The sequence below is a fragment of the Pseudopodoces humilis genome, chromosome 18 (assembly GCF_049639895.1).
Source record: "Pseudopodoces humilis isolate 2021_Gansu_Grassland_sample_001 chromosome 18, ASM4963989v1, whole genome shotgun sequence".
Lineage (NCBI taxonomy): Eukaryota > Metazoa > Chordata > Aves > Passeriformes > Paridae > Pseudopodoces > Pseudopodoces humilis.
This window is the reverse complement of record NC_142217.1, coordinates 10,869,406-10,896,592: the sequence shown is the minus strand read 5'-3', so window position 1 is coordinate 10,896,592 and position 27,187 is coordinate 10,869,406. Positions and strand designations below refer to the sequence as shown.

Sequence of the window (27,187 nt, the reverse complement as noted above, 5' to 3'; positions counted from 1 at the left end):
TGAAAATACCCTGACTCACCCCTGGCAGCACTGCCCTGCAAACATCCTGAGAGGTTCAAATGAAATTCTACCTGTCCAAATTCAGATGAGAAGTCCTGATTTGACTCATCATAACTACACCTGGCTCTGTCAGCACTCATTCTACTCTGAGTGAAATTACATCTGTGGAGAAGAGAGTGAGATTCAAATTAGTCCCACAAGACCAGTAATTAAGAAACAGGCAATATACTTATTTACACTTTATAAGCTATAAGAGTTTGCTGTCTCCATGGTTTCTGAAGAATGCTATTCTTACTTTGTTACACTTGCCAAACACTCCATCTCTGTGACAGCAGCTATATCTAAAAACTACACAGTCTACAAAGGTAGAGCAGTGCCAATTTTCACCATTTTTCATCTTAGTGATTCTACAGTGAAAAGGCCCAGATGGTGCTTTTTTGTTAGGAAATACTGCTATTTCACAGTGCCTTTGCTAGAGGATAATTTCACCCTGTTTAAACTACACAGGTGTAAGAAGTTCCATCTATCTAAATAAAGCCATAAAAAAGCAACAAGAGCTCCCTTTTAACAGTTTGAAAGGGCCTGTATCAAACAGATTATTCTGGCACAGAAAGGGAAATCATAGCAAAATGACATTGTATCATTAGATGTTGTATCCCACCTCAAATCACAGAGCCCAGCAATTTCCAGCCCATTCTCAGGACTAAACAAAAGCTAAAGGCATAGGGAGGCCTCTGTAGCACCCTGGAAGTAATCCCTCCAGTCCTTATATTTTATACTCCATTGGTTACAGACACTATGTGTGTAATCAAATGCAAATCAGAGTACATCAACCATTTTGTTTTCTGGAGGAAAACAGATTTTGTTGCTACACATCTAATAATTTCCTCCCAGTTAGTTACTTCTGACTGTTGAAAGGGAATGAAATCGGGAATAGAATGACACAATAACAACACAGAGGATTTCTGGAAGCTTGCAATAGTAGGATTGAATTTTTGGCAATTTATAAAGAAAAAAACCAAACAAAACAAAAGCAAACTCCCACAGCAATGAGTAAAAAATCTACTGAGAAAAGTGACAAAAAGAACATTTTTATTGACTAGCCAGAATGAACCCAGACAAAGTGAATGAGAGGACTAAGTGATACAGGCAAGCAGTATTTGCTTGTCTGACATACAAAGGCTTCCATCTCACTGTCCTTACCCAAGCAATATTCCCACTGACATCTGGAAACACTGAACCCAGGTAAGTTCTGGCAGGCTGAGCCTCAGATTTATTTTCATGTTTTTAAAAAATACTTATTTTTATTTATTCATTGTGAATAGATTAAAAATACAGCATAAAGCAATATCATTGCAAAAGTCTTTAAAATATACAGTTTTTCCCTTCAAAAGAATGTCACAGAATAAGTTGCAATTATTTCTGTAAACAATTTCCATTTTCATATTATTGACATTCCCCTTTATTGTGTGGCTAAATCATCTTATACACCTTAGGACAGAAAGTAGTCTTCATCACCAAAAATTAGTATTTGTGAACAAAGAATTAACCATAATAATTTTTGTACTGAGTTGTGTGCACATTTACATACCAGATCTACACAGAGCTGTCAGCAACTTTAGCAACTACTGAATTTAGCAAATTAAACTACACCAAAAAAGTGTCAATAATTATCCTCTACATCCTTTGCATGCACATTTTGGACAGACACCTTCAATCTCCTGTCTACATGGTTAGTGGTGGTGTCACACATGCTTCCTTCTCAAGGAAAATCTCAAAGATTTGGCATCAACACCTTATGAGGGAAACAAATCCTTTTGTCTGATTTTGTTGTATAGGTTCTGCACAAAACAGACAATTCAACTGTCTTCAGAGGTGAGTTGTGTCACCTTTCATTGACAGCTGATTCCTTAATGCTATGAACTGAACTGCAATAGCAAAAAAGGCCACATCCCAGAGAGCCTTTAGGCATCTAAAGTAGAACTTTGGATAGGCACTGAAAACATTCATCTGAATTGCAGCCCTCTGGTTCTATTTCAGCATGTTAGGTACAAAAAATATTAGATTCAAAAATCTGGTTGTTTTAATACCTCACTACCTAAGACCAGCTGAAATCTAGAAAAGAGACATTCCTCCACTAACGGGTGAAGAGCTTCACCTTCACTCTCAAAACAGAAAAAGGCCATGGGCTCTACTTTCCCACAACCTCTGCAATCTACAAAAAGAGATGTTGCCATGTGTTGCAAGGCTGCTCACAGCAACAAATGCCTGGTGGTTACAGCACCAGCCAGAAGCACAACATCCAAGGGTAACTTTCCCTTCCCTCCTAGAAAGGATTCAAATCTTCCATTAACCACCACTCTTTCAGACAGTGGCAGTTGTTACTGACATGACCCTTGGATACTGTCTAAACAGCAATTCAAGATCCTTTTGTCATAAAAAAGAAAAAATGGGAACAAATGTGATTCCAGTGACAGGCACTTGTACAGGAAAGGAAGAATGATTTCTGTTCCCTGAACAGTTTTATGCATTTTACAAGAAATTAATATTCCTTGGCTAGGCATGTGAGAAATCCTAATCAATCCTGCATCATATCATAGCCTTCTCAGCTTTACCCCTGCTTTTAAGAGCTTGGCTGAAGTGATGAGCATTACAGGTTATTCAGCACTTCACAGGGTTTGTCTGCCCTTTGTGCACATCAATTTACACCTTAGGAGACTGCAAGGCCAAGGAGGCAGAAGCTTCCATCTTAAATCTCCTGCAAAATGACTGTTAACCACAATCAAGGAATAGGAATAGCTTCTGTACTATCCATATAGATGGCACAGCAGCTTTGGAATAACAGACTGGATTTGAAGAAACTTCTCTGTATGCAAGGATAATTCAACCACCACCAGGTACTTGTCCTCCCCTCACTGGCTAGGATTAGGCAAAGAGGACACAAATTCAAGTGTTTGGGGATAATGCTGTTTTCCATTTGTAACCAGAAATTCTTCTCTAAATGGCATTTGCAGATAAAATACCATTTTAAAATATACTTAAACCATATAAATTGTTTTCTGTACATAGTAATAAGTGAATCAACATCTCCTAACTTCTTCAAACATCCATCTGGAAATGGTGGAAAATGTGTTCTCATTTTAAGTGAGATGATCTAGCTTCATTGAGATTTGAGATGCCATTGTAAAACTAACTTCAAATTACCCATATATTACAAATCTTGCTACTGTACATGATTGGATAAATATAAGATCAGTAGAATTTTATACAACTAAACTTTTATATGGTGCAAAATGTGAAAATGGGAAAGGTAGCTGGATGCCTCACCTCACCATGAATATGAATGATTTTCTAATGGTATAATATGCAATGCTGGTAATGAATAAAACATTCCACTCTGAATATCCTCACTGCCAATCTGAATTGTCTTCCCTATCCCTCCCAAACTAAGGATTCCATCTGAAACTCATTTAAGAATAAGTGTCCAACACTGTCAGCAAAATAGAACAGGACTACTTATTAACATCAGTAGCTGCATCCATAAACTGAAAATTTACGTTCATGTGCAAATTTGATGAGATACACCAAAAATGATGAAGAAATGCTGATAATTTAGGAAAACGTTTTTCTGTATGCGGGGAGGAGAAGAAAAATGTAAACACACTGATGACTGCTGTATAAAAAACAGGACATGTAAAACCTAAACAGTAAGGCCTCATTTTCTTTTGTCAAAAAAACTAGGCCCCTCAGTTATAACAATAAAAAAAGTATAAAATGTCCAAGTGTGTGTGTATTACAGCTTTAAAACACGAAGTATGCTATAGCACTCTACATACTACTTCATTTAGATTTCTACCCTCAAAAAAAAAAAAAAAAGCAACCAAAACTAAAATATGAAAAAAAATCAACCTGGTAACATCACATAAAAATACATCTTTTTAGCTGCAAATGCAGCGAGTCTATAAAAAAATTATATACAAGAACTGCTTAATTTCAGTGTCATTCTTCCATCATCGCCCAAGCCTCTTCTGCTTTTTGGTAGTACTGATTTGCCAGTCTGCCCTTCATGGCTTCCATGGCTGCTTCTGCTGCTTCTGTGTAAAGCTCACCTAGAGAGGAAACAGCATCAGTTATGTTGACAGAGTAAAGAAAGAACATGGCTTTAGCCTGAAGCAAATAAAGGACAAAGGGAGAAATTGAGGTCAAACTGCTGGGCCGGATGCATGGGTGTGTTTTAACTGTGTCAGAGTTACATCAGCTGGGAATCTGGCCTCTGCTCTTCAAGTTGGAAGTTATACAACTGGCTGCTGATGGCTCCCCAATGTATTTGGAAGGAGTGGAAACGGGACCAGCCTGTAGGAGGCCCCCAAGACAGACATCTAGCATGTAGGTTACACAGCAACTAAGAGACTGTTGTGTAGGGCCTGGGAGTCATAGCTGTAACCCAAGCTACAAGCAGCAACCTGCAGCTCAGGGGAGTGACCCAGAAGAGCAACCTCAGAGGGAGTGAAGGTTGCCTGGCAGTGACTCAATGTGCAGATTGGACCTGGCACCACCCACTACCCTGTCCCTGCCAAGATCTCTTCTTTCACTGTTACCAGCCTTGTTACACCCAGCATCATTAAATCTGAAGGTATTGAATCTATGTTTTGTAACAGCTGAAGCAAGAATTCACACATTTTTGGGGTACATGCTGGGAGAGAAGAGAAGGAAAAGCAAGATTAGCGATAACAGAAACAAAATGAGGCCTCACCTGATCTCTGTGGATCCTTATCCAGGCTGAACCCTCCCATCATTAACATCTCTGCTTCCCTGGCTAGGAGCAAATACCGGGGCTCATCCTGAGTGCCATCATATTCACCTCCCTCATCGTAGTCGGTCATGTTCAGTGCAGCGTTGTACCAGTGCAGTGCCTCCTTCCAATTCTGGGCTCTGCAGTCAAAAATAACTTCTGAAGATGGTTCCCTTATGAAACAAACATACTTTGCATTGGAGATTCAGCATCCAATTTTGTACTGGCTTCTCAGAGCCCTGATGCTCTCCAAGATAGCAAATGTTCTCATGGAGACTCACTAATGGCACTGCAGCATTAGGTCACTGCTGCAAAATGTGAGGCTGGGGTCACTTTATGCAGGAATTACAAAAGAAAGTATCAGACTGAAGTGTTTTGCTGAACTCCAGAGTCTGAACTTCATTACCAGTTGTATGGTTTTGGTCTGGCATTTATATTTGTGAGCGTAACCAATTTAGGAAAAAAACTAAAGCTGCAGAGTCTTGTTTCATAAATACTTTAAAATCAGTTATTCTGCACATTCTAAGAATGCTCAGTGAACTTCAATTAGAAGTTTAATGTTATTTGACAGTGAGAAATTTAAAGAGTATCACTGTTGTGCAAAACAGAAAACTCATGTAAATAAGAAAGACATGCAAAAATACGAAAGCAGAAAAATCATTGTCCCAGCCTTCCCTCAGTGAAGTACCACCAAGTTAACTTACTTAGCAATGCACAGTACCTGTCTGCACCAAGATTGACACCTGTATCATAAGCTCTTGCTACCAGAATCATGGAAGGCCGGTCTCCAGCTTCCGCTGCTCTCAGTAAGTAGTTAAATCCTTTATTTCTGTTCTCCTTTGTATCCTAGTAAAAGAACCAAAACCTTTAAAATCCATGTTTTTAAAACCATCCCTTCATCCCTCTACCATTAAATGCAGTTTCTCAAAGTCATAAATAATAAGTAAATAAGTATTTAGTATGTCGGAGAAATTGGCATAGCCACAAGAAACAAAGCAGCTGAACAGTAAAGGTGGCTTCAAAAGCTTCCCAAAGGCATGCAGTCATTTGCTTGGCAAAACCAGAAAGAGGCAGCATTTTTTGCTGTTTTGTCCAAATCCTTAATTACAAAGTAATCTATTTTCTCTGAAGAGGCTACAGAACACCTAACTATGTTTTTTGTTTCATCTCCATTTCCTGCTATTCTTATGTTACTTTTACAATGGACCACAATTCTGCTTTTTGGCATTTTCCATACCTCGAGAGTGACCTCAGAAAGAATGTGATGTGGCAGCTGAGAGCACATGAGGCCTAACCCAACGATGGCTTCCAGCTCCCCGCAGTCTGCAGCATGCTCCAGGTGGAACAGGGCTGACTCCTGATCCCACTCCTTGTCCTTCTCACAAAAGCGGCCAGCTTCATGATAGCGAACCATGGCCAGGTGAACCTGGACACAATTGCACAGGAGAGACACAGGATGATGTAGGGATCTGAACCTTTAAAACCCTTCTGCTCAGGGGTCAGAGGCATGGTCTGGAGTAAGAGGAGGCTCAGGGGAAGCCTTAGTACTCTCTACAGTTATCTGAAAGAAGGTTCTAGCAAGATGGGGGTGAGCAACTTCTCTCAAGCAGCTGGTGATAGGATGAGAGCCTCAAGCTGCACCAAGGGACATCCAGGCTGGACATCAGGAAGAATTTCTTCATGGGTAGGGTTGTTAAACACTGGAATGGATTGCCCAGGGAAGTAGTGGAATCACTGCTCCTGAAGGTGTTCAAGAAACAACTGGACATGGCACTTAGTGTTATGGTCCAGTTGAGAAGGTGATGATTGGTCAGAGGTCAGACTTGATGAAATTAGAGGTCTTTTCTAACCTAAAAGATTCTGTGAAAAATAGGTTTCTTCCTACACCAAGAGGTTTGAGAATACCTAAGGCTCCCAGAATGTTCAGAAAGATTTACATCATGTTTTAGGAGTGGGCTTAAGGCCATACATAACCCCAAACTTAATTCACATTTGCATTATCTGGAAATAGTCTGGAGTAAAAAGAGTCAGTCCAGTTTTCAGGACCTTAGCTTTGCCTGTGTGCAGGTTTGTCGGTCAGGCACATCACACCCATCCCACTGAATCTTCCCTGTGTGATGCCTCTGGAAAGGCAGACTAACAGCAGCAGGATTCCCCCCAAAGGAGCCCAGATGTTGCAAGGCCAAAAGCAGATGGAATTCATGGGTTCCTGAACTCAAATGTTCCTTATAGAACATGGATAGGTGACAGAAAGGTATAGATGTGTTATTTTCAACTGCACAAACAAATGCAAGCAGGGGAACATCTCTATATAAGTAATAAATACAAGATGCTTCTTGTTGGATAAAACAATATCAGCAGACCCATCCTACCTTTCCAAGGACTGACTTCCCAATTTTCTTTTCAAGTTCTAGTGCATTGAGCCTCTGAATTTCTTGGGCAACACAGGACGGTCTGTGGACATGGACTCTGGAAGAGTTGTAAAGATTCCATTTCTCCACACTGATCTGAAATACAAAATATACTATTATTTATATTCAAAATTAAAATTCCCATCCATATTACCATCCAGGAATCAAAGCCTCTATTTATATTGCTACATTGTAGTAAATACTCTTTTAAAACATAGCTTTCAAAAATCATGTTAGTAGCTGAATAAATGGTTATTCTTCATTAAAGAAATGGAGTAAACCTCTCTATCTCTAATCTGAACGTCATCACTTTGAAGAATCATCTCAAAGTTTGAATCAGAAAATGTTACTTACAAAAATAAGCAACTGAATAGTCACACTGCAAGCACTGAAGTTATCCATGAACAAAAAAAAAAATAAAAATAAACCCATACTTTTCTGTCCAGAATTTCAGTTCCCAACATTTTAAATCCAGCTTGCATTCTAGAACTCCAGAAAAATGGCATGTAACAATGCAGAAGATTACAGACAGATGCATGCACTGGCATTTCTCAAGAGGAACAACCCAAATGAATAAATTTTTGAACATAATGGATTGGTGGGAAACAGTAGCTGAAAACAATCCTATCGCAATTAAGGCCTTTACAGGTACACAGAGAAAACACAACAGGAAAGGTTACTGGCATAGAACTTTAGTCTGTTAAAGCTGTTTCAATTTTCTGAACAGGAATATATAATAATTAAAAGGAAATTCTGAAAATTGTATCTAACTAAATTATTAATTGTTGTCAAAGCTCTGTTTTTTGTTTCCTTTCACAGCGGTTATATGTTTAAGCTTATACCCAAGACCAATTATCACAGAAGTTATATTTCAGAAAAGCATACAAGGTCTGGTCTTTCCTAATTCAGTTAGGTGACAGTAGTTCTCTTCACTGTGTATCTGTTTCAAACACTGCATGTTTTTAAGAAATCATACAACATAAAGGATGAATTCCAAAATTAAGGTGCAGAAAGGAAACATAATTTAGTTAGGCAGAAAAAAAATCCAGTTTCTTTAAAGTGAGAAACCCATGCATAATCACTAATTTATGACAGCTACAGAGGTGATAACTTGTTTCACAGTACCTCTTTAATGAGAAAACAAAGACAAAACATAAAAGGAAATAACAGAATGGTAAGTTGATATTAATAAAAATTTTCTGTAGCTGAAAAGGATGGGAAACCAACATCTGGCTCAGTGATGTGGTTAGGTGGCAGATGAGTGGAACAAAGGACAAGCAGAGCAGTGAACTCAGTCTGCGAACATTTCTGCTTTATTTACCCTTGCAGAGCTTCCCAAACTGTCTTCATCAGACTCCTGCCTCCGGTTGTTGTTTGAATGGCCCTACATTAATGTAAAGATTTGAATCATTCAATTTGCAGCAACTGATGTGTGCCAGTTATGCCTCTAGACTATTCCTACCCCACAGAATTAATAGGGACAATGACCAGAACTGTTTCCATTGGATCCTTTTCTTTCAGTGATATCACAATATATTAAGAAACATAACAAATTATAAAGAACTTGGCACACATGGGCTTTAACCCATGTTAAGCTGGAGATGCCATGACAAATACCTTGCCTTAAGGAGGTGACAAAAGGAGTGGTATCTCTGGAAGCAGTATTCTCTTTCCTATTTTCTAATTAAATATCTTGTTAAGATCTCCAGGTCAAAAAGCATTTATTCAAAAATCTGTACTTTAGAGGAGTAACCAACTAACTTCCAGGAATTCTAAAGTTCCATATTATAACCTGACAACTCTGTTAATGTAATGTTTAAGGCCATACAAAGTAGAGAGAGTAAATTAATTTGAAAGCAGATATTAATGGATTCCACATGACAAGAAGATGGCTACACCTTTTAAATTCAATATGCAATACTTCAAAAACCACACAACACCACCTAATCAAATACAAGATTTGAAATTAAGCTACTCGTTACAAATAATCTTTTTCCTGCAGGAGTGTCATTCTCAATATGAATAAGTAATTCTGCAACATGGAGGAACTTCTTTGTTTCCTCTGTTTTCAAAGTTTAGATCAGGATCAGATCTAGATCAGGAAGTATAAAAAAGTGGATTCTTCTACAAAAACAGTTTAAGTAGGAACAGGCCCAACTTTGCTATACCAGTCAGGTTTTTACCCTCTCTCTATGATCCAGATCTTCTGTCTCACTTCTCTTTTCACTGGGATATCCACTGTCTCCACCATTTTCAAAATCCTACATAAGTCAAGAACAGAACAGCATTAGCATTATACTTTGTAAAGACCTCAGCCTGACATTTCTCACAGAGAAAAAGCCTTTTGCTGCTTCGATGAAAAATACTGGATAGTTATACTGGATATACTGGTTATACTGGATTATGCTACCTCTGTAAGAAGGAACAGGACTTGATGATATATAAAGTAGTCTAAGATTGTCTTCTCTCTTACATACATTAGAACAAATCAAGAACTTGCATATTTTATCAAATCAAGAATACACTAAATATAGGTCCCAGCTTCAGTGATAAACCACTAACTGACTGCCCCTGGAACTAAGGCCCAGCACTGGAAAATGCCCATTTCAAACTTCTTGCATCCCCTCAGGCAAAGTTCTCTAACATCCCATGGTACCAGTATATGCAGAGACCTAATCCATAGAGATTCTTTAGCTTTCATACCACAACAGTTGACACAAGTGCCCAAGACACAACATGCAGGCAGAGGAACAGGCATGTGCTTTAAGTACCTGTTAAAATACACCAGATGCAAATAAATTTCTGGTGGTAAAATAACGACTACTAAAATATTAAGATAAAATGTTCTTCCTTTACTAGACCCAGCAAATGCACAAACATAACATGATCTGCAACAAAAAAAGTAGGCAGAGCACCTTTATGTGCTTTTACTGAACAAAACCTTTGGGAAGTCCTATAAAGACATTTCATTAGGCAGCTGCAACCTCATTTTCTGTTGGAAAGACACTCACCCTTTTATTGTCAAGCTGATCCAAGTTATCTACTTCACTGAACACAGGCCAATCTAGGAGAAAAAAGTATTTGCAGTTATTATAAGGATAACATGCTTGACAAACCAAAGTAAGACAAGTCCAGTGTTCAGGACCCCCCCCAGAGGTGATGTATGAGGCTCACTCACTAAGCATGTCCACCTTGTGGCTGTGAGGGGTTGCAGAGGAGGGAGAGCAGGGCAGGGAATCAAATGCCACATCACTCATGCTTTCATCCCCAGAGTTTTCAGACAGGCGGAAGAGCAGAGGGGGCCGACTCCCGGACACCGTCCTCACCCGGCTGCTGCCGCATTTCTCCTCTGTGCCACGGAGAATTGTCTGAGCAGATTCCTTGGCAAATCAATGAGAAAGTCCTGTCAATAATCCTTCTGTGTACTCTAAGCATGCTATATAAGCCAATGTGAACGCTTATTAGTCCTCTAAAAACATACAGATGAATACAAAAGTATTTGCTTTGAAAAGTTCTACACTGCAACAAAGTATCAAGCCCTGAAATTTTTACTGTCAGAGTTTTGTTTTATTCCAAGTGTTACATCATCTCATTCCCAGCAAAATCAGCTGAAACTGAGATCAATTTGCAACAAGCATCAAATCACATTTGTGAGATCCAACTCATGATTTCAGCATTCAAAGATCTACTTGGTCCCAAATATACACTGTGTTACAAGGTTCCCTGTTAAAGATACAGCTTAATTACACTTCTTCATCAAACACTTACAAGCAATTTTTTATTATAATCCAAGGCATCTTTCTCTTTGGATGAAAGATCAAACGGTGCAAGCCCCATGCTTTTGCAGATGTTGTTGCAGAAATGAGAATGAAAGAACAAGGCCATACCTCGAACACCTAAGGCATTAAAAAAAAGTTAAGAAAGGGTTTACTCAAATTTTATATTACAATTTACTTAATAAAAGCTGAAAGTCCCAAAGCTTTTCCTAAAAAGTCAAGACAGAGAAATTGCTTTGTAGCACACAGCCTAACCCACTTCCTTTCCAACACCTCTAAGAGCTTTTCACTCTCTCTGCGTGAAAGAGTAAAAGAAGTATGGAAAATCTTGGAAAGCTATGTATGAACAAGATATTAAAAAAACTAATCCAACTGCATCACTGAGAAACGTGCCTAAATGTGATCCTGCTTACAAAACTTGCAGTGCCCTATGAACAACTTCATGTATGGACACCTGGAACTTCAAAAATACACAGGGCCTATCTCTCTGCATTCAGCTGCTTGCAAGGCCCTCAGAAATGTGTCAGCTCACCCAGGGCAGTGGCTACTCAGCAGAGCTGGGAAGAAAAGAGAAGCACCCCTTAGTGAAACAGAATAATTGATTTTACCTAGGTTGCCATCTCCAAAATCTGTACCACTTTCTGTATGGATCTGAGGGTCTGTGTAAAGATCTCCAACTCCCTGGATATCAACAACAATGAGCTGGTGTCCTGAGCGCTCAAAGGTGAAGTGACTGAAGGCCTGGAAAGGACCATAGAAAATGTTTGAGAACACCCTGCCTTCATCTACTGAAAACAGCAACACATATTTCCCTGTTATAAATGGGAAAAGAAGTCTGATAACTGTATCAGTAAAATGTAACTGGTATAAACATCATGATGAAAGCAGCAAGAGAGACTAAAAGCATGTAGTATCCTGTCTGTCCAACCTGCTTCAACTCGCAGAGATGCTAAAAGAGGCAGGGTGAAAAGCAGCACCCTGGGCACAGGCAGGGGAAATGAGATTGCTTAACTCATTTTTGTACTAGAGATTGTTTTCCACTATAGACTTCACCTTAGGTAGTGGGGAGCTGTCTGGCAGAGAGAAAAACAATGGGCTTTGAAGCCAGTGCAGAATAACTTCTGTATAAACATTCTGGCTGGGCCTGTGAATCTGCAAGCTCTGCATCTCTGGGACACTGCTTCCTTGTGCCAACAAGCATTAGTTCTGCCACAGTTTGGAAAAAAAACCCATAAATAAATGTGAGCATACCCACAAATTCTTCTTCCCCTCTGAGTGATCCCCCTGAGCAACTGCTCTGTGTCTACATTTGTGTATCAGATAATGAAATGTACATTTGTGCTCTTGGAAAAACACATTTCAAGAATCAGGTATAAAAAGCCCTTTTCTTTAGAATAAAGCTGAGATATTAGGAATCTTCTGGGAAGGCCTCCAAAAAAGCATTGCCAGGCCTGGGGGAGGTGCCTGCTGGTGATAGACAAACATTTTAACTGCAGCAAATACCAGGGAACATTTTGTTCCCAACCTGTGAAAGCACAGAACTGATTCAGTGCACAAACGACAGCCCAGAACATAAATTCTCTGCTTACATTAAGCCTAATTGCAAATACCTTAAAAATAGTGGAAAAAAATGTAAAGAACAAAACTCTCAAGGCCCAGAAAAATACCTCTTTGTTACACTGACCACTTCGCGTTTTTCAATAGTATTTTACATTTATTTCACAAGATTCAAGAATCACTTGAAAGCTGTACTTGTACTTCTGTATGCAATCTCAGATTCAGCTATTCAGAGGCTGCAGCTGGAAAAACCTACATTTTTATATGCAAATGGACTAGATTTATTTATATAGATTGGATACCAGCCGTCTCTTGTGTATTACGTGAGGCACCAAAAGGCTATTCAGTACATTGTACATGAGAGATCTCTCTCACTGTCAATTCGAAGAAATTTTGAAATGTTTTGATGCCTGCAGTTATAATTAGAGTCAAAGGGCTTAACGTTTCCAAAGAGTATTAACCTTGTTCAACTGAACAGTAATCAACTGAAATCCAATAAAGAAGCACTCAGCACTTGAAAGAGCAGGTCCCAAGTAAGGGGCAGACAAACTGCAAACAGAGAAATTAATCTGGCATTGTACTGCAGAGCCTGCAGTTTCCTTTCTTGGCCATACTGCAAGACCTCTGGAGAGAGCCCAGAAATTCCCTGCAGCACACTCTAAAGCATTAAACAAAGCCTCACTTGTGGAGTTAGACGAATGTTGTCATCTCGCACAAATCCAGAATTTGAGTTGTATTTGATGTATTTGCCCTCAATGTAATGTTCCAGATGAAAGAGAGGCTTTCCAGGCCTGTTCTTCATTTCTATAATACAGGTTTGCATTATATCCACCTGGGGAGGGAAAGAAGATAAACAATGACTAACAGAATTCTGTCTTCAGATCTAAGTGTGTGTGAATCCTCCAGCTGTGAAAACTTTCCCAATGCAAGAATCTGAACAATTGCAAAGATCCTTCTGTTTAACAAGGGGGTGGGGGAAGAGTCATGTGCATTTGAGTTATTGGAGGAATTCCATAAATTTAAAGCAGTCACTTCAAAACACCTCACTTCTGCAACAAACCCCTCTGAAAAAAAAATTCTTAGTAAGTGCTGGCTTTCTATTTTATCTTGTGGGTACCTTAAGAGTACTCTGCAAAGAGTCTGCATCCAGAGAGCAAAACATACAGTCACTACTGCACTTGAAGCAATGTGTTTTCAGAGAAGGGCTGAGGGTATCTACTGTTCAGGTATCTCTGTATCTTGCCTCACCTTCTCCCTCTGTCCCACAGACATTCCTAAAGCAGAAACCACCACAACTCTCACTCTACTTCCATATTTTCTCCAACATGGCATTTAAAATCTCTAGATTTGTAGATTTCTCTCTGCGTACTTCACTGTAGACCTCATCTTGCTGTTATTTAGTTATTAACTAACCCTCATATGGAAGGCAATGCAAATATCCCACATACCGAAACCACTAATTTTGGACATTAAAATTGGTAAGGCTTCCAGCAGGTTTCCAGCTCTTCTCAAATTCAATGCTAGTTACATGTCTGGATGGGTGTGCAAGATTTAAGCATCTACCTTCCTGGAGCACCAACAAATAAGTGCTTGCTGAGACTGCTGCTGGCAATAAATTCTGTGACATCTCTGGTTATCACAAAAGCAGCTGGGCACACATCAAAGAGAGCAATACAAACACCATTTTATTTTGGTTTTTGGTCAACAGCTGAGGACAGTCAGACATTCACAAACACACAGCCCCTAGTACTGGAAATATAGAGCAATTTCTGTATTTATTCCACTCAAATTCAGCTATCATTTAACAGAAAACACAGAAGGGCAAAAGAATTTATCCAAGCATTTAAATGTGATGGAATGTGAACAAGTAATTCCCCCTAAATTATGTCTGAAAACTAATCCAATAGAAGAACAATACTGCATTTTTGCTTAGCAAGATCTTTGACTGCACCTGTTTTGGTGGCTTGTGCCGGTTGTACTCTTCTCCCCAGAGTTTTGCTTCCATCTGCAGTCGAACATCCTCAAAATAAACATCCCTGTCCACACTCTCTATGTATTGCTTGGCAACATAATTATAGGCACCTTTCCAGTTCTGAGTGTGTAAGAAGTTGGACAGCTTTTTTCTGAAAGACAAATCAACTGTTGGTGAAAGGAAACCCAAGGATTTTAATTAAATCTTTCCCATTTCCTTGCCTGCATGAACAGAGAAAGGCTCCAAGATGAGCAGTCATTTACCAGGTATTCCACCTGAAACGTGAAGCACAGCAAGGGGACAAGGGAAAATGAAACATCCTATGAGAATGACTGGGATGTGCCAAACTGTTTGGTTTAGCTGCAGCTAATTGTGCTCTGAACTTTCTCCTCCTCTCAATTCCTTTCCCTTCCTGTTCCTATCAAATCTGGAGTATGAAGGGTTGGTGCCTTGTCAACAACCTGTTCTAATGTCAACAATTATTTTCTGCAGAAATTAACAGGGAGCAGCCTTTCAAACATGAACTGAGAAACCTTTCCTGGGATAAAAGCAATCTGCTGGCTTCTCAACACACAGCAGTCACTGCTCAGCAACCCACATACTCCCAGCAGGAAAACTGCACCTGTCAGTTCTCATGATGCAGCTTTTCCCTTTTGTTGATGAGCAAATCTTTAATCCACAGATCCCTTCAAAGCAGGGGGGCTGGGGCAGGCGGGTGGTAGTGTGTAGCACAGGGAAACATTGATAACAAAGGATCTTCTGGTTGCCAACAAATGCATTAAGCAGGTGCTTTAATTAGTAGCAGCACTCAAAACTTTCAACCCTTCCCCCTCCTTCCTTTTCCTCTCCCTGCCAGGATCTTGGTGCAGAGCTCTTGGTACAGAGGACACCCTACAGGCAAAGCAACTTCATGCTGCCTGTACCCCTGCAGGGATGGGCACACAGTCACTGCAACAGAGGCCTTGGAAAGAATGAAAAAGGAAATGAGGTAAGAATTTCAGCCAGATCCCAAACCTTCCCAGTTCTTGAAGGAACACACTCCTCTGCACAAAACAAGCCAGATCATGTTTTTCTCGAGTCAATATCCTCACAGTGGTTCATTGGGCCATGGGTAGCTAATGCTGTCACTGTCTTAACTAAACACTTGCAGAGTTACAAAAATCTAGGAGAGAGCTCCAGATGGGAAATATCACTGTACTACTGACACATATGGTCACATATTGAAGCTGATATTCAAGTTGTGCTTTTTTAGTACCAGAGGTTAAAGCAAAACTGCTAACAAATTTCTGTTTATGGCATTACTCAAAATATTGTGTAATGGGGCATTTGGTAAGTAACAAGAACTAAAAGCAATGTCAGCAGGCTGAGATTTGTTACTTCCTACTGTATCCAGTTGGCTTTGCAGGAACAGAGCCACCAGCATGAACTGATACTGAAACAGTGCTAAACTGGAGCACTGAGGGCTTCCTTTTCTTCCTTTTTGCTCAAGTTCAAAACCTCACATTTCCATCTTTCAGGAGTATCTATCTTTCCAGAGCTGAAACCACACATGAAGTGCAATTTCTCTGGATTCCACATATGTGAAGAAGGGGGAATATTTTTAAACACACACACGTATGTTTTCCAGGAAACACTGGTTTCCAGAGCCTGGAAGGGGTGAGGTAATCTCTTAGCACACCAATTTATAGCTGGATACTGATCCCCACAATAACATTGATAACACTCTCCAAGGAAGGAAAAGTTCTTCTCCTCTGTCTTCCCCCACACTTCATCCTTCTGGGAACCACAACTGTTAGTGTTCCTGCTCTGCCTTACTCAGAAAAATATTCTGGTATATGTGATCCAAAGTAAATTCTAGGAGGATAATATTCTTCACCAATGGAGGCTTTTCCAGTTGAGACTGTACCATGCAAATATTCTTTCCTTCTTTCTCTTTTCTCTGCCTAACTACAGGCCTCAAGTTGGTCTCCAGACTGCACACACCTATGACCTCATATAAAAATTTAAGATATTTTAGCACACAACAGCCACATAAGTGGCTGTTACTATACTTGTATGAATATTTTGCATCCCAGGAATGGCTGAAGTAGAACATGCAGGGAAATTCTCCTTTCTGAACCCCACTCCCTGCAGGTAGAGTCACACAAGCAGGGATAATACCCTCAGCAAAGCCTTTTAGAAAGGAGTCAAGCTTTACACAATTTCCACTACATCTAAGTGAAATTCCAGTCACAGAAGAAAATACTGCAAGGAGGCCAACAAAGATGAAGTGGGCAGATACTCACGTTCTGAAACACTCTCGCATTGCTCCACGGCCGAAAGGCTGGGGAAAAGAAAAAAACAAAAATCCAGCATTGCCATTTCCACAAAGTTGATTTCTAACCAGTAAGAGACACAACCATAATCTCCCCTTTATACCATGCAGAAGGCTGTTTTCAAACAGGCTCTATAAAAATATTTCCTCAAGGAAAACTAAAAATGCACTGGTAGTGTAAGTAGGTATCTGGGGAAAAGGCATTTGGATGAACTCCCCCCACCAATATCCCATGGAGAAGAAATGGTATGTCTTTTAAATGAGCTATTTAAATTCTCTCCCTAGTTGGGAGTCAGCTCTATGTGACTGCCTAAAGAAGTTTCACAAGACTTCACACTCTCTGCATTTAGGCTTCGGTATAGGGTGTGCCAAAGAGAGCATCATCTCCCCAGTTGCCAGACACTCAACCAGCAGCACAGTGAGGCAACCCCAACACACAACCAACCCCAGGACTTAACTGGGAAATGACAGCACCTCCTACCCTCATATACAGAAAATTCAGCTGGTTTTCATTCTAAGAACAGAAATTATTTGGGAGCACACAAAATAGTAGGACTACTGCCAGGCAGGGAAATTATGCCAGAAGGAAATGGGAGGGGTGACATGGAAGGGAAATCACTGGGAATGGAACAAATGCCTCATGCTGCTGACAGGGAAGGTCTGAGTCCATTTTCTACTCTATTTTGGAGAGAAGGATACAAAGAAAAAGAGGAGAAAAGAATTGCACTGAGACTTCAAAATTTCTATGAGGAAAACATCTTGCTGCCACTATTTAGGAACAGAAAGGAAATTACAAACTTGCTGTTAGTAAACATGAAGGACAGTGTGATCTTACTTGAGAAGCCATCTTGATAAGGACTTCATCTTCAACCCAGTCCCCAGTAACTGCATTGTACCTGCAAAATCAGGAAATACGGCTCAGAAAAATGCAAAGGGAACCCAAGTCCTCCCATTTACAGCATCTATCCTTCCTTATCTGTAACTGACTCTGGAAAGTGCTGCTGCCACTCCCATACAAAAGCTTCCAATCTTCCTGCTACATTCTGGCCTTCCTTATTTTGGGCAGGCAAGCAGAAATACATTTAGCTCTTTGAAGAGACACTGAACCCTCCGGTCAGTGAGCAGATCCCAAAGTAGAAGCTGAACTTCTGTAACACTGCAAATCAGGTTTTATCTTCTTTGAAGGTAACCCTCCTCTGTGATGCCTGGGAAGCACACTGGGTGCAGATAGGGCCTCACCAAGCTCTACACACTGGACAGGTTGTCTCCCCCAACCCTGAGCTTACACAAGCCTGGTTCTGGCTGGGTATTTGCCTTGGGGCTGTGGAGAATGTGAGCAGCACGAGCAGCACCAGCTGTGAGAAGCAGTGTTTCCAGGAACTGCCCAACACTGCACTGAGGGAGGAGCAAGTCCCTGCACAACCCTGTCATAATACAAAGAGTACCACTGTGGTTTATCCCCACCCCTTTAACTCCCAACACAGTGAAAACTAAATTGAGAACCACAGCAGCTGAGTCATCAACACATGATTGTTTCCAGCCTGGCTCCCCCAACCTGCACAGAGTAATTCATGCATGCAGACACCCCATATTCTCCCTTATATATTATGTATCACCCCAGTTTACAGTAAATAAAGAGGTAAAAATAGGAGTATTAGAGCCATCTTTTTAGCAGGATATTGAGCAGCCCTAAACCAGAATTATCACTTATTTGTATTTAAAAATATGCAAACTATCTCAGGACTGTGTGGCTGACCAGGGCTACAGATGAAGCCTATGGGGAAGAACAGCACTGCATGGCTGGTATGGGATTGGAAGGGAGGCCTCCCCAAACACTGATGCTAAGTGGTGACTAACTGACCTCTAACCCCTAACCCTTCCTCTCAGAAACCTGTGTCAGCAGAGTAAATATTTTGGCAAGTCTCCTGTTAAAGCACTGAAACCAGTTTCTGGGACAAACTCCCTTTTAGCACGTAGACCACAGTGTGCTATTCTGGGCTTTATAAGGATTTAAACTCCAGCCACATGCAACAAAACTGCATGGACTAGCAACACTGAAACTGCTATCTTTGGGAAAGTCGTGAAGGGTTATGTTGCTTTCTTTACCAAACTATTTAAACTAAGCATGCTTCCTCTTTTTTGGGATTAATTTCCTTATTAGACTACACTTATGGCATAAATAAATCAACCAGAAAATACTTCTCAGCCTTGTTTCCTGTCTACACAGTGAAAATCCTAGATACTGTCTAGGTGGGAGATAAAGTGTGAGAATGGTTTGCTGAAAGTTTTATTTTTTGATGATGTGCAGTATTTACATATTACTGGGAGACTGAGTTAAGACCCAGTCACTTCAGGCATTATGGACGTTCTTCAGCCAGATATTCTGCACTACACAAACTCAGCTCTTGCACAAACCAGGAAAAACCTATTTAATATCAGCATCCAAAGGAGGAAGACCCACAGACCTGTAACGAGTGGCATGTTCCGTCTCAACGTCCTCCAGATGAAATTCTGCCCAAGGATCAGGCATGTGCTTGGCTTTCTCAATAGCATGTTTCCAGGTTTCCTGAAGAAGTTACAGACCAGCACTTTATTTATGATCAGCAGCAGCTCACAAAACCAGCATTTCCTAGAGCACATCAGGATCCCAATGCTATGGAGATGTGCAACTACACAAGCCCCCAAAACACTGCTCAGAGCAGGGACCAGGTACTACCAAAGACCACTCTGACCTTTTTATTGTCTCAGTTATAATGAAACCCAGCTCAGATACATAAAGCGCAGATTTCAGTTCAATTTGCACCACTGTAAAGTTACTGAGAACAGAATCTGGCACAGTATATACCAGATACAACTTACAAAACCTGTGGTAATTTGCAGATATCTCTAATATGCTCTGCAAATGGCAATAAGGCACATCCAGATGATATTAATTCACTTTTTCTGTTTTGATTTTTAGCTTTTCATACCTAGCAGCATATGGTGGTTTTGTATGCACCAGCATATAAAAAAGTCCATTAAAAATGTAATTAATATGGATAAAGTAAGAAGTTCTGTGAACCCCAGGGTCCCAGACTGTGCTCAGTATGAGAAAGAAAAAATTAGAATGTTGTAAAAATTGATTATTGTAACAATTCCAGACAAGTAGCTATTTCAGTGTTCACCAAGTCAAGAGAAAAATACCAAAGAAATTTTCTAAAGTACAGTCCCTCTGTAGCAGCCAATTTGGACACTTTACTCTTAACATTTTTTCTCCCTCTCTCACATTGTATATTTCCAAGAAAACTGGAGATATGATCCTGTGATGTGCCAAATGCCTTCTGCAAAGTGAGCAGGAGAAAAAGCACTCTGCAGCATACCAATAAAGAACTATTGAGCTCTGAGATATTACTACTGCCTCTCTGAACTCCAAACGTGCAAAACAAGTAACTTTTAAAATTTTGGGATTATTTTTCTTTCCAGGAATTAAAATCCGTCTTTTTTTATAAAAAAATAAAACTGTAAATTTGTGTCAGCAATGGCATCAAGGAAATTTTTGAAGCAGCTAAGCTTTAAAGTTTGTGTTTATTTTTAATTTCATCTTTAACTATGTATACCTTGCAAACAATTTAAATGCTCCCCTTTCTGACAATAATAACACAAAATGAAAACAATACTACATTAAAGAAAAAGAGTTTAAAAGACATGTTGAGAAAGATGTCCTACACATTTCATAAGAAAATGAAGTTGCCTCAGGTCATGCAATGACAGCTCATATGGGCCCGAGAATTTCCATACTTTAACACCTATGACAGAAAGGAGAGACAGCAACCAGCAACAAGAACTGCTTGGTTGATCAGCTGTATCAAATTGTCTTTGAGTAGATTCCTTCTCCAAGATAATTTTCAAAAGTTAATTACTTTTGTGCTTGATCTCTTGAGGTGCTTTGCACAAAAGCTGTACCCTGATCTTTAAACAAACACTAGTTGGATTTCATGGAAATGATGCTAGCAGTGCAATTTTTCTCCTGCTGGAGGCATATGGCTGCCATACAGTGAAATTTCAGGGTAGAGAACACAGGATGGATATTATTATTCCATTTAACAGGTACCTCTTTCAGTTTTGACTTGATGACTCTTATGAGCTGAGGCAATCAGTCCTCCCAAACAATAAAATAATGAAAAAAAAAATCCATTAAAGGAAAAAAAAATAAAAAATCATAATGGATCTATTAGATATGGTGTTGACATTTTTTTTTAACCTACCCGACCATGGTCAACCACAGAGCCATGCTTAGAACGATGTTGTGTGTCATTCTAAAGGATCCATGAGAGACATGAAAGTAGGAAAATACATGTGATAAGACAAATGATTGACAAAGAGTCTTGGTTCTCTTTGTTAGTAAAAAAAAAACCAAAAAAACCCCAAAAAATTTCCAGTTAAAAGCCACTCTTCAATTTATATTCCCAATTAAAGTTCATTCTTAGAACACTTGTGAACAAACCTATTGAGGTAAGTCAGCTATTTTTTTATTGGAAAGTATTTATTAAAAGGGCCTTGCCTATTAACTAGCTAATTAAACATTGCTGAGTCCTGTTTAAAGGAGAAAGTTAACAGCAACTTCTCTGTCTGGCTCTGCCTTTCATAATCAGTGGCCCACACTACCTTTCTTTAGCTTTGAGGTCTGACAGACAGACTCTGATAGGCCAGGCTGTGGCATTTAGGATGTCACCAGCCCTGGCTGTCTCCTTCATTGTGTTGGAAATCACCATCCCTGCAGCTTAAACAGAAGATGGAGACTGGCTTGCTCCACATCTCAACACAAAGCAATTTATCTGTAATAGGAGTTACAATTCCAAACTAGACATTATGGAGACCAAAACATAGGTACAAACATTCTGCAGAAGCAAAATGATATCTTAGGAAGGAGGAAATAACTGCAATTTCTGAAGTCCTTATCAGTTTTATCTCAGACCATATGACTCAGAAATTGCATTGCAGACCCAGAGGCAAGTGTTTATTACATGTTAAAATGTACACACAAATGAAGACTAAGCTCCCCATCAGGTCTTAGCTTTTAGTTTAGCCTACATCATCTGTCCCATTTCTATTTTGCTCCTCACCTTCCTTAGGCATATGTACCTTTTAATGTTTCTATTAACCACCTTTGGTAAAAACCTTCCTGCAGACAAGCCAGCTTCACCTTCAATGTGTTACTATGTTATCTGACTGAAATAACCCCCAGTATTTTTTCACAATCAAAGCATGCATTAGGCATAACGGAGATTTTAGAGTATCTATTAAACAAATGTTAATATTTATAATAAGAAATGTGTTAATAAAACACATTTAATGTGTTAATAAAACATTAAATATAGGAAAATCTAAGAGACATGCCAGTTTAGCACAAACTATTTAGAATTTAGAATATCTAAACTACAGAGTGGATGTTACTTGAGGCTCCATTGCCCAGCCTGATCTGTGTGTAGGGAGCTGAGTGAAAAAGGACACACTGCCAAGGAATCACAAGCTATAGCCCCTCTGACCTCCCTGCAATGCTGTAGCTGCTGTTCATCCCAAAAAGGTCAGATACTGCTTGTGTACACTGACAGTTCACTGCAGCCACTGCGAACCCTCATGCTCAAGCACAAAAGTCAACATGTCAAAAGCTCCCTAAGAAGGAACTATAACATAAAAACTTACCCTTACAATTTTATAATTAACAATTTTATTTGTCTAACTAAAGACTAGACTAGAAAAATTCATAACAAATTATCTTCTGACAGGCCACAATTTTTCTTACACCAACTCTATTATCTTTTGAATCTCCTAATCAACAAACTGCATTGTAAATGGTAAATTGGCAGTGAATTGTTCTCCTGGACTGAGTGGAGGAACATCCCCCCCAAACTGAAAGGGACAGTAAGCAATTCCATGGCAGTGTCAGACTATTGGCTTAATGGAATTAACTGCAGGTCTGGAAAAAACAGATGAGTATCTTCACTGAAAAGTGTTAGTTACAAGAGATGAAGCAGTTAGAAAATGTCTCATGCCAACTAAGTAAATCCAATACCTTAATGAAGACTGAAGCCAATACTTACCTTAAAGCTAAAGCTTCTGGGAGAAGAGCTTGAACTGTACTGCTCAGTTTTTGCTAAGTTGCTGTAGTAATTGTCTACTTTGGTACTGGCAGACTTGTTAGAAACTGGATCATCAGTTATTGGACAGATAAAATAATTGTCTTCATCATCACTATCAGCATCAAGATAATTCCCAGAGTCTGCTGGAGTCGTTCTGGCATTATCAATCCCTTCCATACGAAAAATGAGGTCCTCGTCTGCCATGTTTGCAGGAGGTTGGTTTAACTCCTGCAAGGACTGGAACACCCACTACTCCAATGCACATGCAAACAGGGGGAAGAAGCTGGTGAGAGAAATAAAAAGGAAGAGGTTGTTATTAAAAGACCAAATAATGCATGTCACTGATGTCAGCACACCGGCAGAAAAGAAATATATTTTCATCTGTCTCTGTAAAAGTAATCCTCAAGTACCTACACGTAGTGTTGAATACCTCTGCTAGAGCTGCTGAGAAGAAGCAGTCTGGTTTTAAACTGCTAAATGACTGAGAAGATAGGAGCTTAGTATTATTCTATCCTTGGTTATCTCCTTCTCCAAATGTTTTTATTCTTCCTTATATGAAGTGCTGAGTTTCACAACACTAGTCTCAGAAATTTGAGAGAGTTTTACCTCAAACATCCCAGTCAAATTTTCAAATCTTTTCAGGACAAGTCAAGGATATTGTGTACAAACTATCAGTCAAATGAATTAGAGAGTGTTGTAAGAAGAACACAGAAAAATTTTCCACCATCCACAAGATTGAAGTTGGCTTTTAGTTCACATACAGCTAATGGCCCACAGGATGCTGAAAGTGCACCACATTGAAAAACGAGGTGGAGGAATGATTAAAGCCCTTGGGAGAGGTAGAAGTTTACACAGATACTCTGGAAATACTGGCACGAACAAACTAGATTAGTGAGAATATTCAAAATTTAACCCTGATGCTGGCTGAGTAACAGGATGTAATTTAAAACAGGGTCCTTAAAACTTCCAAGTGTCACATTGTTTAGTTCTTCACCCAGCCAGCAAAACTGGGGACTTTCACACAGCTAGTCTAATAAAACAACCGCAAACCAAGGTTTTCAGTTTTGCTTTACAGTTATTCCTCAGCCCTTTGCATTTTCAGTCTTCTTCTGCATGAAACAGGAATAGTCCTATGTATTCATAGCTGCAGACCTCACTCCCCAGTTACTGAGAAACTGGTCACCACAGAAACAGTGCCTTAACACGTGGCATCTTTCACCAGCAACATCATCTTGTTGGTTACTGCTCTTGTAAGAGGGGCAGCACTCCCACACTTCAGCCAGCAACATAGGTAATTCCAGCACTCCATCAGGCATCAGCTGCTCTGGAAAACTGCTGCTGGAGGAGGTCTCGGCCAACTCACCTCACTTTACACTGGAGTGTTCACTGGAGTGCTCTTCCAGCAAAGACCACGTGGGAGCCGTTGATTTTGGAAAGGGCAGTAGCACATAGCTGGTGGGGGAAGGTGTCCTCAGCTGTCACTGCCATTTTTACTGTGATTGTCTTACCAGTGTGCACTGAGTGCTGGAGAACCCCTAATGCCTGTCACACTCACAGCCAGCAGCTATCAAATTATGCTTCAAGGACGTGATTAATCCAGGACATACCACAACACTGGACAGCCCCATTACACCCAAGTGCTGTCCTGCACTCCCTTCTGCTCCTGCTGTCACACACATCAGCACACCATGGGGTTCAGGACAGTTTGAGAAGCAGCAGCAATACAGGTCTGTGCAGCAGTGACTGCAAACATTCTGATTTCTGTGACTTATGTAAATTCAATATCACCACACAAATCAGATACTATTTAAAGCTAATGGTGTTTATAAAAGTCTCTTGGTTTTTCTTGGAACCATATTTCTTGTAAAGTACTTGTGATGTTTACTTTGGAAGTGTATGTACTGAGAACCATACGCATGTAAAATGCTCTTCAAAACAGAATTCAATAACCACGCTTCAGCCTGAGCTCCATCCCAAGGCTTATATTCTGTGCTTTTGCATTATAGCACAGAAGTTGTACTATATAGAAATTTCTGTTGCTAGTGCTATTGTGTTTTGATCATTTAATCTTTAATATCCATTACAGAAGCGTTCCTAAGGCTAAGCAATAAGGAGAGTGAGACTGCACTGAACCAAGCCTACCAGCCTGCACTATCACACACAACCTGTAATTTTAACTACCCACTCCAACTCACTTAGAAAATTTATTCCATTTTTTATGAACCTAGTACTATGTAATTCAAAATGCAGATAATTTAAAATACAGTTCTTAATCTGCTCTAGTCTGTATTAATTTTTATTTTTCCAATGCCTGTTTCAAGTACCTTTCCTTCTCTTGTCTTTATATCCAAGAACCACATGACCAGGAGGGACAGGTGAGTTGCAAGGACAACATGCAAATATGTGAACACAGATAAACAGCAGGGAAAATTCACATCACAGGGCTCTTAGAGCATGATTTGTTTCTTACAGGTGTCTATTGTTACAAAGCACTGCTGGGTGCAGTGAGACTCTTGACCAAGGTTCTAGAGTGGCCTCAGCTTATAAATCTGCTTTAATTTTTCCCAAAGAGCTGAGTGATACGAATGCTCCAGTCAGCAAAAGAAGGGACAACTGCAGCATCTCCATTTGTTTCTAATTCACTGTTTCAACTCAGACACAGCCCCCTGCAACTCTTAAACACAGGACAGGGGGCAGGAACTGCAGGAAGTCCCAGCTTGTCTTGTGGAGAAGCATTAAAACAAGCATGACCCAGCTGTCCCTGGTATAATACTAAATCCCTTTTGGTTTAATACCACATCAGTTAAAGCCATTTAACAGGATACCTGTAAGAGTAACAAACAGTTTTTTCTTAAAAGAGAGAAGTCACCTTTCAGATTAACATTCTTTTAAAGTACAGATTCAAAATTTAACCCAAGCACCTGTACAGACTATGCACCTTAAAAAGTATTATCACCTTTATGAGCTACAGCCCAAAGCTACATAAACTTGTCCAGAACAACCTTACTAGCTATGTTAATGTCCTGTAGCACAGTACAGAACCGCTGTGCTTTCCAAATACCCAAATGACCCCTACAAAGCAAATGTCTATTCTCATCTGCACCACACACTGCAAGAAAACAGGTTCAGTGACTCTAGGTAAGAGCTGTGATAAAAAAAACAAGAAAAAAAACCAAAACCCAGAGATCTCTCAACTCACTGTCTATCTTTGAAAACGCTGTCTTACCAAAGACAGATTTCCAATGAGAAGCCTTTAACACAAGTCCCTTCCAGTGTATCACTACTGCAAACACCATGACACAAATTCCATTCAGTTTGCCTGCAAGCACAGCTGGTATAATCATGGTATTAGTCTGAGTGTTAGAGAGCAACCATGCAAAATTCATGAAGCAAAGGGATGAGTTCAGCTGCACCAACTCAGAGGAAGCATTTGAGACAAAACCTTGTGCAAGGAAACACAGCATGGCTTCAAATACACAAATGGTTTTTAGAGCTGCAGACATTGAGGCACAAGAACAACCCTTCCAAGTCAAGTCCACCCCGCTGCCAAGCACGCAAATAAACACAACACTAAGAGTATCCAAAACACGAGGCTTGAAAAGGACAGAAAAGGAACTTCCAAGATAACTTTAAAATATCCTTCCATTGCTATTAATAGATCTGTCATTTCAACTGGCTTTAAACACTCCACACAATTATCTATCACTGACTTTTTGTAAGCATTTGCTCAGTACCCCACGTTGTTAATTAACTCCGTGTTTTATACGCATTGAGGTATTTGAAGAATTCTCCAAACACGAACCGTCCTGGAGCAGTCCCAAGCTGTCAGGGTGGATTCAGCCACGGTCAGCCCCGCACACAGCAGCTGTTTCACGGTCACAGACAGCACTTCGCACTTTTAAACAGCGTAGGCAACAAATTATGGAAACGTGAATGGACGAAACACCAATCTTCACGTGTGAGCGCAGCACTGCTGCCCAATACCACGAATCAGGTTATTTTCGGGCCCGCGCAGAAGCTTGCCCGTCGGCCTTTCGCAGGCTCTGACCACCCCACTGATTATCATTTTCTGCAATTAAAAACGCCCTTCCCGCCGCGGGCGGCGCTGAGGCAGCTTCCCACTGCCGCCGGGCCGGGCCCCGCACCGCCACAGCACCTACCGGGTTAGGGGAGCCCAGATCCGCCGCGCAACGCGCAACGGAGCGATCCCACAGCCGCCGTACCCAGCTCCAGCCGCCGCCCCGCC

At 40.2% G+C, this 27,187-nt stretch overlaps 1 protein-coding gene across 3 annotated transcripts; it reads right to left on the bottom strand.

Moving 5' to 3' along the window:
- Positions 1 to 1,075: 1,075 nt before the first annotated feature.
- EEF2K (eukaryotic elongation factor 2 kinase) lies at positions 1,076 to 27,187 on the bottom strand. Of its 3 annotated transcripts, XM_014252741.2 has the most exons (19): positions 27,102 to 27,187; positions 22,903 to 23,224; positions 21,067 to 21,117; positions 19,288 to 19,388; positions 17,658 to 17,718; positions 16,794 to 16,831; positions 14,488 to 14,659; positions 13,219 to 13,368; positions 11,588 to 11,720; positions 10,972 to 11,099; positions 10,382 to 10,583; positions 10,215 to 10,267; positions 9,387 to 9,464; positions 8,525 to 8,587; positions 7,165 to 7,299; positions 6,030 to 6,218; positions 5,514 to 5,638; positions 4,754 to 4,932; positions 1,076 to 4,109 (listed from the first exon to the last, which is right to left on the bottom strand). In XM_014252741.2, exons 2-19 carry the CDS (start codon positions 23,143 to 23,145, stop codon positions 4,000 to 4,002), a joined length of 2,211 nt encoding a protein of 736 aa, XP_014108216.2. In that variant the 5' UTR covers positions 23,146 to 23,224; positions 27,102 to 27,187; the 3' UTR covers positions 1,076 to 3,999. The 3 variants fall into 3 exon arrangements, with proteins under 3 accessions (XP_014108216.2, XP_014108217.1, XP_005523005.2); XM_014252742.2 differs by lacking the exon at positions 8,525 to 8,587; XM_005522948.3 differs by lacking the exon at positions 21,067 to 21,117.

Excerpts from the sequence above, each read along its gene's own strand:
- EEF2K (XM_014252741.2), bottom strand. The coding sequence starts at position 23,145 with ATGGCAGACGAGGACCTCATTTTTCGTATGGAAGGGATTGATAATGCC. Across the intron at positions 14,660-16,793 it reads ATGCGAGAGTGTTTCAGAAC|AAAAAAGCTGTCCAACTTCT; the intron begins GTGAGTATCTGC and ends TTTGTCTTTCAG. Across the intron at positions 5,639-6,029 it reads TTTCTGAGGTCACTCTCGAG|GATACAAAGGAGAACAGAAA; the intron begins GTATGGAAAATG and ends TTCTTTTACTAG.